Below are 12,602 nucleotides of genomic sequence, written 5' to 3'. Positions count from 1 at the left end.
GGCAGCACTGGCCCCGGGGTGCTCAGGGCTGTGGAGAGCAACGACCTGAGTGAGGTTTGCACACACGACTCTGGGTGGGCGGCCCAGTTAGGAGCTGAGGGTGGCCTGTGGCCTTGAACCTGGACCACATGCTGCGCGTACCGTGTGTGCAGTGTCGTCTGGTCAGATCCAGCCTCGGGAGATGAAACTGGCTGAGTGTGGAGGGGTGGCCAAAGGTGGGAGAACAGGGGATGGACAGGCAAGGCTGGCTTTGTGGAGGCTGTGAGGTGGGGGGCGTGCTGTTTTCCCTTCCGGTCCTTTCACTTCCCCAGCTGGTCTGATCATGTGCTCCTCCCTGAGGCCAGGTGCCCAGGAGGCAGTGGTCAAGGCAGGTGAGGCCAGTGGGGGCGGGGGAAAGAGGTAAGAAAATAAAACCAGGAGATCCCAAGAGTGACCGCCCTTCTGGGGAGAGGACCAGGTGTTAGGATGCAGGGTCAGGGAAGGTCTCTAAGCCGAATGACAGGAGCAGATGGTGAGGAGGGGTTGGAGCAGCGTGAGCAGGGCTTTGGGGGATGGCCTGGAGGCTACCTCTGTGCAGCACGAGCCCCAAAGGCCTGAAGCCGGGCGTGCCGCCATCTGGTCTCCCAGCCGCTCGTCCTGGCAGTGGAGGGCGGTGGGCGCTGGCTGGGGCAGTGGCCAGTCCATTAGATGGGGTTACAGTTGGAGGCACCCGTCCCTAGCAGCTGAAATGTTTGGAATTGGTGGCTGGGGGAGAACTGAGGCGACCTGGGGGCCAGAATGGGCAGAGGTGGGTTTGGTGGAATCACAGTTGCTTCGACAGTGAGGTGTGAGTAGATGAGGGTGCCGCTGCAGGTCTGTGCATGTGCAGGTGTGGGAAGAAGACGCAGGGGAAAGAGTTCAGTCTTGGATGAGTCAGGGCCCCCTTGAGGGCCACGTAGTGGGTGCACAGGTGGGGCCAAGGGGCATGGATGGGCTGGAGAGAGGTAGGGTCATGGGAACTCACGTGCCCGCCCATGAGAGTGAATGGAGAGCTGTGAATGGGGGTGGGGTGGCCCTGAGCCCTCGGAGTTGGGGGTTGTTCGGGAGCATCATGGCTCCTGGAGATTGGTGTCCCTGGGTGGCGGCTGTGACGGTGGTGGCAAGTTCTCAGGGAGATGGGGGTGGCTTGAGGCAGGGTGTGGGCAATAGGGGGTCCTAAGAGGGTGGGTGGACCCAGCACTGGGGACCTTGGCTGGGCAGAGCTTGGCCTGGTCAGTAGTTCAGGCCTGGGGCAGGAGTCGGAGGTCGGCTCTGGGCCCTCAGGAGGGGCTCCAGGATCCTGCAGCGTACCACACTCAATCTGTGGGCGTGGACCCTGAGGCCCTTTTGCGAGTGGTGCTGTCTTCGTGCAGTGAGGGGTGGGAGGTTGGAGGATGCTGACCCCGTCCTCCTGCTTTGAGCAACTGTGCTCATCAGCACACAGGGACATTCACCCTGCCTGAGGTTTAATGGCCTCTGCCTCACAAGGTCCCACTCAGGCAGAGCCTCAAAGTCTGTGCAAATAAGGTGCTGGGCCTCCCCTTCCCCAGCCTGGAAGGGCAGGGGTGGGATGGTCTTCACAAGGGGGTATCTACCAGGAAGCTAGTTGGCTCCCCGGGGGCCCTGACCAGCAAGTCTGGTCACACCCTGGTACTTAGGGTCAGCCAAGAACAAGCGGGAGGGGGCTCTTCTTGTCCTGACACAGGCTCCTCAGCCTTCCACCGCTGACGACTGGGTGGGATGGAACTTGCCTTGGGCAGGAGAGTGAGTCTGGGTATGTGGCAGGAAGCCTTTCAGATATTTGGAGAGAACAGGCCAAAGGTCAGGCCTCACTTTTTTTTTTTTGGCAGTAGGCTGCCAAGTATGTTGTATTTGAAAAAGACATTGTGTACCTCAAATCAAGGGACACCAGGCTGGAAGAAGCGCACAGACACCCAGCTGCCAAGTGCCAAAACCACGGCCGGACTCCTTGCTTGGGTTTGGGCCAGGTCATGGTCAGCCATGGTGCATGCAGCTCCCACAGCACCAGCAGGACAGACTGGGAGTGGGGTGGCCCCAACCTCGTGCCCACTGCAGCCCCCACAGGTGCCTGCTGCCCCAGTCCAAGAGCTGGCTCCTCTCATGGAGCACTGTGGGCTCAGGGAGTCAGCTGCCCATCCCTCTTTTGCCCCCATCGGCCTTGGCAAGCACCGTGCTCCCATCCCTGGATGCCTCAGTGGCCTGTGACTGGACAGGTGGCATCCAGCAATCAGCACTGAGCAGGTGGAAGAGCTGTGAGCTGGCCAGGATGAAGCTCTTCTCTTTGGCATCTGGTGCCCAAACAAGAGCTTCTGGCTGGATCCTGGAGGGCAGCAGTGGGCCAGGAAGGCCAGCACCCGCTCTCCCCGTGCCCCAGGGGCCTGGAGCAGTGCCATCAGGCCCAACCCTGGGCGAGATCCAGCTCTTAAGGCCACTAACCATGTGATTCTGGCCTGCAATGGCCCGTGTGTACTCAGGTGTGGTGCTGGCCCTATGTGCGCCCACCCAATAGGGCCCTCTGCTCAGAGAACTAGGCTGCTCCACCACTGTGCTCAGCAAACTGAACTTCTTTATTAAGTGCCAAGGTCCAGGCGGGCGCTGACCCCTGCAGCCCCTCTGCCGAGGCCTGTGCGTGATTTCCCGGGCCCCTGCAGGGCAGCAGCAGCCGGGCGCTCACTTCACGTGCTCGGCCGCGTGGGAGGAGCAGTAATACTTTTTGTGGGCGATGAAGGTGGACAGGCTGCTGAACCTGATGTTGCACAGGCGGCAGTACCTGTGGTTGCCATTGGGCACGGGGGCCGGCGCTCCCTGACTGGGGGTCTGCACACCCTTGTCCGAATGCGAAGGGGGCGCCGGCACCGCCACCGCCTCCGGGGACGCGGCTGGGGGCGGGCCGGGCCGGGGGCTGCTGGCAGGAGGCTCCTGCAGGTCCTGGCCGTTGAGGCCATCGCGGGGAGCGGCGGGCGAGGGCGTCCGGGCCTCCGCGCCGGGTCCGACTAGGGGCTTGCCCAGCAGCAGGCCGTGCGCCAAGCGGAAGTGCTCGATGAGGTCGCCGCGCACCACGCCGTTCGGGGGGCAGTAGGGGCAGACGACGGCAGGCGGGTCCTCGGGGGCCGCACGCAGGCGGCGCGGGGCGGCGGGGCACGAGAACTTTTTGTGCGCCAGGTAGGCCTCGAGGCTGTGGAAGCTCACGCGGCAAGCCGTGCACTCGTGGTAATCGGCCAGGGTCGCCAGGCCAGGCGCAGGGCCCGGGGTGGCTGCTGGAGCCTGGCGTCGCGGCTTCTTACTTAGGTCGATAGGGCCTTCAGGCGCGTCCGGGCCACTTCCGCTTCCGGGCCGCGGCGATGCGGGCGGTGTGGGGGCGGGTCCGGGTGGTGTAGGGGCGGGGCCTGGCGCGGAGGGAGGGGCGGGTCCGGCCAGGGGCGGGGCAGGTCCGGCTAGGGGCGGGGCGGGCCCGGCCGCGTGCAACTCATAGAGCTTGCGGCGCCTGCGCGTGCGCACTGGCGGCGCCGAGGGCGCAGGTGTCCCGGCTGGTGCTGGGCGGCGCGGCGGCGGGTCGTGGCGCGAGGCGCAGTAGTAACGCTTGTGCACAGTGTAGGTCTCGTGGCGGCTGAAGCGGATGTTGCAGGCCTCGCACAGCGTCCGGCGGGGGTCGTCGTCCTCATCCGCCCCGCTGCCCGGGCTAGGGCTGCCCTCGCTGCCCCGGCCGCTCGCATCAGCCTCTGCCTCAGGCGTGGCCGTGCTCCCCGCCTCGTCCTCGCGTGCCCCGGGGCCCGGCGACGAGCGCGGCGCCTCGGCCTCCGCGGATGGCGGGGCAGGGGGCACGCGAGGCGGGGCGGGGGCCGCCTTGGGCCGGCGGGCTGGGGGCGCGTCGTCGGGCGGCCGGCGGCCAGAGCAGTAGAGGCGCTTGTGCACGTAGAAGTTGTTGACGTTGTTGAAGGTGATGTCGCACTCGAAGCACGTGGCGCCCTTGGGGGCCCCCGCGAAGAGGCCTGCCGGCGCGCCCACCCCCGCACCCGCTTGCAGCCGGCTGTGCACCAGCTCGGACATCTTGGCCAGGATCTCGGAGGCCGGTGGCGCCGCGGGCAGGTGCGGCAGGAACAGTGCGCTGGGCCCCGGGCTGGAGCCGGGCGTAGGGCTGGACAGCTCCGCTTTCACCCGCGCGGGGCCAGGGCTGGGTGGCGACGGCGTTCGTGAAGGGGCGAGGGGCCCTGGCTCTGCCTCGGGCTCCTCCGCTGCCTCCACCTTGATGCTCCTAGGGGCTGCTAGGGGCTCGCCGTCGCCCCCGTTCTGGGGACCCACTCTAGCCTCTCCGTTGGTAGCCTCGGCCAGGGCCTTCCTGTCCACTCCTGGCGAGGGGGCGGGTGCCAGGCCTAGGTCAGCAGAGGCCAGCGGGCTGTGCAGTGCCGTGTGCTGCTGGAAGGCGGCCAGACTGTCTGTGGGGAGAGCCCAGGGGCCACCTGTCAGGGCTGGAGCAGGACCTGCCTGGGGCAGACCTGAGGCGGGGAGGGTGGGAAGGGAGAACGGGGCTAGGCAGACGTGGTACAGAACCGAGTCTGAAACCGCCACCCCTCTTCCTGGTTCCCAGGGGCTCACCTGCGGGGAGCTTGGCAGTGAGGTGGCCCGTCCCTGGTGAATAGATCTCAGCCTTAGCGCCTGGCTGGCAGACCATGTGGTTGGTCACCAGGTGGCTGTAGAGGATGTCCCTTGTGGTGGAGATGAAGCCGCAGCTGTGGCAGACTCCTGCAAGAGGGCCGTGGGGTCAGGGCCCTGGGCAGCTGGGCCCCACCAACCCTGACCACGGCCTCCAGCCCCACCCTGCTTACCGGTCAGCGTGTCTGTGTGCACCTTGAGGTGCCGCTCACAGTTGGCCTTGGTGGTGAAGGCAGACAGGCAGATGAGACACACGAAGGGGCGCTCTCCTGGAACACAGGTCTGGTGAGGGAGCCTCACTGGCCAAAGACCCCTAAGCTCTGCCTCCCAGGACGCTGGGGCCCGTGGGAGGCAGCAGGGAGTGGTAAAGAGGACCACCCAGACACACCCGTGGCTGGCATGCAACCCCAGGACAGGCACGGTGAGCCTGGGTGGGAGGACATGGCGTTGGAAGGGGGTGCTCACCACTATGGCTACGCATGTGGATCTCCAGGGAGCTGGCGCTGGGGCAGCTTTTGCGGCACTGGGGGAAGGGGCAGACCCGCTCGTTGGGGTAGGTCTCCTTGGGTTTCTCATCCAAGGCGGCCACGGCAGGGGAGCCGGCACCCTGGCGGCTGGCACAGTAGTAGAGGAGGTGGGCTTGCAGGTTCCGCTCGCTACGGTACCAGATGCCACAGTCTTTGCAGGGAAAGACGTCTTCTGAGGGGACGAGAAGGCAGGGGAGAGTCGGGCCCAGCCTGAGGGGGTGCCCCGGCAGCAGTGTGGCCACCTCCCACCCAGGGCAGGCATGGCCCTCTGCAACATGAGGGCTGTGCCGCGGGGTCCTCCAGCTCGAGGCAGCGAGGCCTGTGACCTGGGCTGTGCCTTCTCAGGTGTCCGTTGATGAAGCTGTGTCCCCTTTCTGTGGATCTCCAGGATGCCATGGGGACACGTGGATGGGGTCCCCCAGGATGGCCCCTGCACTGCTTTCCAACAGTGAGCCCCGTAAGGAGACGCTGGGGTCTCGTGGGTTCCCATGGAAGGAGTATGGTCGGTAGGGATGATAGGACATGGGGGATGGCCTGGAGCCGGGTGCCCGTGGAGGGGGAGACAGGTGGGTGGGCATCCAGGTGCACGTGTCCCCAAGCGCTGGGGGTGGGTGGAGGCCAGGAGCTGCGGGGGACGAAGAACGTCCGAGTCAAATACACCCCCAACCTGATGGCTCCATGTGTTACTGGTCAGACTTTGCTGACTCACCACACTTAGCCGTGTGGGCTACCTCTGCGTTTTTGGTTTATGGAAGTGTGGCCTGTGGGGGTGGACCTGCCAACTGGTGAGGATTTCTCTGATGGGCGCTTCAGCAGCCCTCAGGTTCCCAGAGATCCCTAAGGAGCGTCCTGTCGTTTCTGCCCTGCTCTGTGGCTGAACCAGGGAGGGGGAGGCTTTGTTCTGTGTCCCGACCTTGATGTGGGGTGGAGCCTGGGACCCCATCTTGGGGTTTTAACTTCTGTAGGTTAGGATGTGTTCCTCACTCCGCTGGTTGGCAGTTACTTAAGCAGTGGCTGCCTCCCCACTGCCCATGGATGCCGCCAAGTTCCCACCTTCTGCCTCCTTTAAACCAGTGCTCCCCAACCTGTTTGGCACCAGTGGCCAGCTTCATAGAAGACAGTTTTTCCACAGACGGGGGTGGAGTGGGGGTGGTTTGGGGATAATTCAAATGCATTACATTTATTGTGCACTGTATTTCTACTGTTAACATCACCTGCATCTCACATCATCAGGTGTTAGATCCCAGAGGGTGGGGAGCCCTGCTCTAAGGAATTTAGTACCTGTCTGTGGGGTGAGGTCGTCCCCTCATGCCCAGTATCTGCAGTTTTTCTGGCCCCAACCTTCCCACTGTGTTACCACTGGTTTTCAAGTTCCCTTTTATTTGGGGGCCTTAGGGCAGCTCTGTTCTCTTACCAGCGGAGGCCTGGAGCTGGGATCCAGATCTCTAGGGCCAGCGGTGGGCTTTTGGTATCTGCAAGCTCTGTGCTGGGGGATGGGGGGCTGGCTGTGGCACGGGGAGGGGGTGGGAACCTTGGAGCCTCAGGTGAGCCCTAGCCCTGAAACAGCGAGGATGGTCACGGCCCCACTGACCCAGGGTGACCTGAGTCCTGGCTGGACGCAGCCCCGTGACCTGGACAGACGCCTCGAGACGGGCATTAGCTCCACTCCTCTCACAGGTGAGGAAACAGAGGCTCCCAGTGCTGGAGTCTCAGGATTAAACTGGGTCTGATTGACTTTGGAGCTCAGGGTCTGAGGGCCTTTCTAGACCACCAGCTGGCGACCCACTTGAGGCTGGGGTGGGGTTGGTGTAAACTCGATAGCGAGCCCACCGTGGCCTCACAGATGAAACATCAAACTCAAGGGGAGGGAAACCGAGGCCCAGAGAGGCTGCGTCTGGGCTGGCTCGAGAGGAAGTCCTCCAGCACTGGGGCTCCTGGCAGGCCCCGCCTTGAACACAGAGGGGAGACAGGCCCTGCTGGGCAACGGATGCCATTTCCTGCCCTGGTGCAGTGGCCATCCTGGCCCCTTAGAGACCCTCCCATTCAGCCTCCCTCTTCCCTGAAACTTTGTTTAGATAAGACCCCTCTGTACTCACCACCGCCCTGAGCCCCCTGCAGGATCCGTTTTCCCTGGAGCAGTGACCTTGCCCTCTCCAGTACAGTCCCTCCACGCAGGCTCTGGGCACGGGCCTCCTGCCTGTGCTTGTCCCCCTCCCCTCTGGTGACACCCGCCTCACTTGGCTGCAACTGTTTGGGTCATGGTGTCCGTTCCAGTGCCCGCAGATCCTGTCCCTCCCTGGGGCCTCATCCCGCCCAGAGCTCCCCACTCTGACCACACCGAGTCCCAGCACGTGTCCACTTAGTGCCCAACAGGCTGCTGGCTGGGCCCTCCTCCCTGCCTGCGATGGATGGACAGTGCACGGCCGCACCGCTGCCTCTTCCCCCAGCAGGCCTTCGGGCTCCCGCTCCTCTCCAGCTTCCTCCTCAGCACCTCCATAGCTGCAGGCCACCGTCACATTTAACCTTAAGAAGAAGGCCACTCTCCTCCGCCTAACAGCCATGCAGTTGAGAGCTGCGCTGGACCCGACTTGGCGACTGCACAGACGCTGCTGCCTGAAAGCCCTCTGCTGTGGTCATTTCTCAGGAGGGACCCCAGCCCTCACATGGGATCACCCTCGGAGTCTCGCTCTGGCCAAGGTCTTGCTGGGCCGTCTGCCTGGCTGCCCTCCCTGGTCTGCGGGTCTCCCAGGCACCCCGACTGAGGCAGCCCCGGCCAGTGCCCACGTCACTGCTTTTCTCCCATTGTGAACCTACCCGTGGCCACCTGCCTCTGCCTGGGAGTGGTGGTGGTTCCCTCAACACAGGCAGGGCCCCACTACTTGGTCTGGCGTGGACATCAGGCAAGGATTTGAGGAGTAAGCAAGTCCAGACCCTCTGCTGGTCGTGGGAGGGGTCCCTCTGCTCCAGCTGGTCTTATCGGCGGCTTTGTCCTAGGGGGACACAGCTGTGTCCCTCGCAACTGGGAGGCAGGGGCGGGGCCAGCACGTAATGGGTGAGGACAGGGCTGCTGCTGGGCCTCCGGGGTGGGTGCATCAGAGACCCCACCCCAGCCCCACGAGGCTGCTCCGATTGCTGGCCAGGTAGGGGCTGCAGAATCTTTGTGTGCCAGACACGCCGGGTGAAAAGCCCCCTCATCCATGGGCTGCATCCTGGGGCTCTCCCCGAACCCCACTGTCAGGCCCCCGGAGCACATGCCCTCTGGTCAGCTAACAGACCAGGTGACTGGTCCTTGCAGATCTTAAGCTGGGCACCCCTTGCAGTCTAGAGGGGGGCAGGTGGCAGTGGGTTACTCACTGTTGACGACCGCGGTTGCGAGGATGGACGCCATGCCGGCCTGCTGGGGCAGGAGCTGGATGTCGGGGTGGGAGGGAGCTGGGCTCTCGGGCTCCGCCGGCTCCTTCTTCACAGGGTGGCTGGGGTTGCTGGGGGGCTTGGCCACCAGAAGCACTTTCAGCTGTCCACCTGCAGGCACCGGCCTGGTGAGCCTGCACCAGAGGGCTTCATCTGCTGGGGAGGGCAGCTGTGACGCGGCGGCTGGCAGCTCCAGGCCACGACAGCCGTGCCTCTGCAAAGACCTCCCTCACCGCCCCAATCTTATCCTCCTGAGTGCCTCTGCATGGCCCCATCTTAAGACACCTCGTTCCGCAGCCGGGCATGGGGACCGGAGAGAAGCTACACCAGGTGGGCAGCTGTGGCCAGCTGGTTTCCATGGTGCCCCCTGCCTCCTTGGGGCTCCTGAGTGGTCCCCCAGGGTGTGCCTGCTCTTTGGGCCTCCTTGCGCAAGCCTGAGTGGGAGGGCCCTTTTCCAGGAGAGGGGAGTCAAGTAGACCGGAGCAGCCGGGAGGGCTGGGTAGCCAGCCACTCACCAAGCCCTGGAAAGGCTTGGCCCGCACGGCTGTTTCCGCAGCGGCCTGCAGGGGGCAGCCTCGGCTAACAGGACTCGGTCCAGCTCAGAGGCTGCCAGGAGCCTACCTTCCCTAAGAGGCAAGGCCCCAGGCCACCTTATGAGAGCATTCAGCGCCCCAGGGACCCTTGTCCTACCCGGGTGGATGCACCCTGCTAACCAGGCCGTTTCCCAGTCAGGTGTCCAGGCCCATAGCTGGTCACCTGCTGCCAACCCGGGCCCTCCAGTGCTCTCTGGGCCCTTAAGGGTACCCTCAAGCAGGGAGGAGGGGTGGGGGTCCTCTGGAGAGGGGTACATGTGGCCATGTTAGCCAGGCCCACGGGGTCAGCACAGGGCAGAGGGGAAGCTCAGGTCCCTGGGTGCTGCTGGGGACCCCACATGGGGAGGGGCTCAGGTGGGTGATGGAGCAGCAGCCCAGGCTGGTCCCCTCTTGCCCCAGGACACTTGATTCATTGTGCCCAGGCGATGGTGAAGGGGACGCCCCCAGAACATTCTACCAAAGTGGAGCCCCCTGTCGGGGAAGGAGGTGGGTTTCCTGTGGTCAGCAGGCACATGGCCCTTCCAAGTGGCCACGCTGTGGTGGATGGCTCTTGCTCGGGTGTAGAACTTGTCATGAGCCTGTCCCCCCACCCACTCTGGGACCAGAGCCTCCATCTGTAATGGGAAGTCCCCTGCCTTGACACCCAGGTCGTCACACACTGGGAAGGCTGGTCTGGGCAGAGCCAGGCAGGCAGGGCCAGGACCAGGGGTGCCGAGGACCCAACCTGCCCCCCTCCCTCGAGGGCCACTCCTGGACGGCACAGGAGGGGCATGTGGGCAAGTGCTTTCCTTGTCCTCACAACAGAGGCCCCACATGGACCCGCCGGCCCCTGCCAGACCCGGCAGCCCACCAGGCCTGGTTCCTCTGCTGCCCTGGTGGTCTCCCAGAGGTCCTGAGGGCAGTCCTGGCCTCAATGGGGGGCTGCTCCCCCATGCCTGGGCACACACCTGTCTAGCCCCAGACTGACATTGATGGGGGCATGGCAGCAGTGGCCCAGGCAGGCTGGTTTGCCTTTAAGGGCCGCCCCAGGAAGAGCACGACCCCCCCTCCTCCGGAAGCCGTGAGGGAAGCGCCAGGATACCAACCCTTCCGGTAGATCTCCGCGTTGGCCTCGGCCTCGGCCAGGGGCTGGGGCAGCGTCCTCAGCCAGCAAGCCTCGTCCTCCAGCAGCAGGGTCAGGGCCGGGCTCTGGGGGCAGGAAGAGGGGTCAGCAAGCACTCAGTCATGCTCCCGGACACAGCAGAGAGAGATGTAGGCCAGGGGCGTCCCCAGGGACCACGTGGGCAGAAGCCTGAGAGTCCACCCCATGGGTGTGCCAAGCACCGTGCTGGCAACAGGCACTCTGCAGGGAGCCAGCGCCTTCCACGGGTTCACTGGGGAGCTGAGCCCGAGAGGTCGAGCAGCTCACCCAAGGTTGCACAGCGAGACCTCCATTCACTCCAGCCGCCCCCTCCCGAGTGGGCTGCTACCCCAGGCGCAGGCTCCTGGTGCAAAGCCCCCGGAGTGAGCAGGGGACTGGCCTGGAGGAGGTGGCATTGTCTCTGTCCTCCCTCCCAGCCCCGGGGCATGCCAGCACATCTCTGTCCGGTCCATCCTGGGGCCGGCAGGTGGCGGACACGCGAGGAACCTCTTCCTGGGCCCAGCAGCCCCACGAGGTCCCTGGGCAGCAAGACATCCCCCTGCCTTGCTGGCTGAGCACCCAGCCTCCCTGCGGCTCCCGAAGCGTGGTCAGCCCCCGCCCCCACCTTGCTGGTAGCACCCTTCTCCTACCTCACAGGTGAGGGAAGGGAATGGGGGCAGCTCACTCCCCCAGTGGCCTGGCCTGAGAGTCCAGTCTTTGAAGCGCCCAGCGGGGAGTACAGAGCTCGCCCTGCTTGGCCCCAGGAGGTTGGGGTGACCACTGCCGCCCGTCAGGCTGCAGCCCCAGGGCTGGGTGGGTTCTGGACTGCTCCTCTGCAGTGGGGTGGCCAAGCTCAGGCCCTGGGTGCCGTGTGCAAACTGTGTTGAGCTAACTGTAAGACCGTGTTATCTGCTGCCCCCTGGACGGGGACGTTTGTGCACCCTGGGGCACCTGTGGCAGTTGGCCAGGATGCTGTGTGGTGGGATGTCTGGGGCAAGTAGCACTTGGTGGGGGGCGGTCCTCTGATGGGCTGTGGGCACCACCATGCCTGGTGCCATGGCTTCACTAGGCTTTGCTTGCAGGGACCACGTGGGCTCCAGAGCTGGGTACCGGGGTGCAGTCCAGGCTCCCTGACTGGGAGACTTGGGAGGGCGCTGGCCCTCAAGGCACAGCGGCCTCACCGCACCCCTCTGCACCTTGCCCTCATCCTGTGGTGGACTCGGGCAGCCCAGCCAGCGGACCAGCTGCACGGCTCAGTCGTAATAGTCGTCCAGTGGGTCACAGGAGTGGAGCTGGCCAGCACCATGCCCTCCTGCCTGGGGCCCAGCATCTCTGCAGAAAGGGCGATGCCCAGAGCCTGCATGTCCCCTCGACTGACCTTGTGCTGCCGCCTGCTCTTGGGGTGGGTCACATCCCTCTCTGAGACTTGGTTTCCCCTGGGGTACCAGGCAGTCATCATCGGTGTGGAGCCCACCCTCACTTTCGACAACACCTGCCTGGCAAGTGAAGAACAGGAGCAGGGCCACCCTTGTGCCTCGGGGCCCAGGAGGCCACCAGGCTGTCAACCGCCAGACGTCAACTGGAGGCGACGGGCTCCACCAAGGAGCTGGCTTTTGAGGGCCAGCTGCAGAGCTGGGGATCTCCCCGCTGGGAGGTTTTTGCCGCCCATAGCTGGGGACAGGCTGGGCCAAAGTGGAGCGGGCGCAGCAGCGAGTGGCCGGCGGCTCCTGCATCCTGGCTGGCCCGACTTGGGCCAGCAGCTCGCGGAGGCGGGGGCCTCTCCGAGTCTCTAATGAATATTAATAAGTGGAGGAGGGAGAAAAAAATTAATCTGCCTGATCCTCAGATGGGTGCTGCGGTAACGATATGAAATCTAATTATTCGTCCCAATATTTCTAAACCCTCAAACTGAGACTGACAGCCTCCCGGTCGGTTTAGTGCTTATCACTCCCAGGAGCGGCGTGTTCGCGGCATGATAAAAGCACAGCCCTGCTGACGCTGCAGAACCCCCGATTCTCCACGTCCGTCCACGCGGAGGGCAGGAGGCAGCGCCATGTTCCTGGGGGCTCTGTGCCTCCCGCCAGGAGCAGCCCCTTGCCTGGTGGCTGCCCTGGACTGACTGGGCGCCCATGAGGGTGGGCGAGGGGCAGGGGACGTGGGGACCCCATGCCTGACTCCCAAGAGGGAGAGGGGCCAGGAGATCCAGGGTTAGGACCCTTCCCCCTCATTCCCTTGGCCCTTAATACTCTGGGGGAGCCTGGC

The 12,602-nt window shown here is 64.6% G+C and overlaps 1 protein-coding gene across 5 annotated transcripts in view; it reads right to left on the bottom strand.

The window, feature by feature from the left end:
* Nucleotides 2,584-12,602, bottom strand: part of ZFPM1 (zinc finger protein, FOG family member 1) — a 60,658-nt gene continuing 50,639 nt past the window's right edge. For 2 of the 5 annotated variants that reach the window (XM_018061841.1, XM_018061845.1), the window contains exons 5-10: nt 10,306-10,408; nt 8,571-8,783; nt 5,155-5,388; nt 4,863-4,958; nt 4,633-4,779; nt 2,584-4,472 (exon numbers count right to left, since the gene is read on the bottom strand). In XM_018061841.1, coding sequence (XP_017917330.1) covers nt 2,710-4,472; nt 4,633-4,779; nt 4,863-4,958; nt 5,155-5,388; nt 8,571-8,783; nt 10,306-10,408 — 2,556 coding nt within the window. In that variant the 3' untranslated portion in view covers nt 2,584-2,709. The remainder of the gene's footprint in view (nt 4,473-4,632; nt 4,780-4,862; nt 4,959-5,154; nt 5,389-8,570; nt 8,784-10,305; nt 10,409-12,602) is intronic. The other 3 variants (XM_018061843.1, XM_018061842.1, XM_018061844.1) reach the window with 3 other exon arrangements.

Source organism: Capra hircus, chromosome 18 (assembly GCF_001704415.2).
Source record: "Capra hircus breed San Clemente chromosome 18, ASM170441v1, whole genome shotgun sequence".
In the NCBI taxonomy this organism is placed as follows: Eukaryota; Metazoa; Chordata; class Mammalia; order Artiodactyla; family Bovidae; genus Capra; species Capra hircus.
The sequence above is the reverse complement of the archived record's forward strand: the minus strand, read 5'-3'. Positions and strand labels throughout refer to the sequence as shown.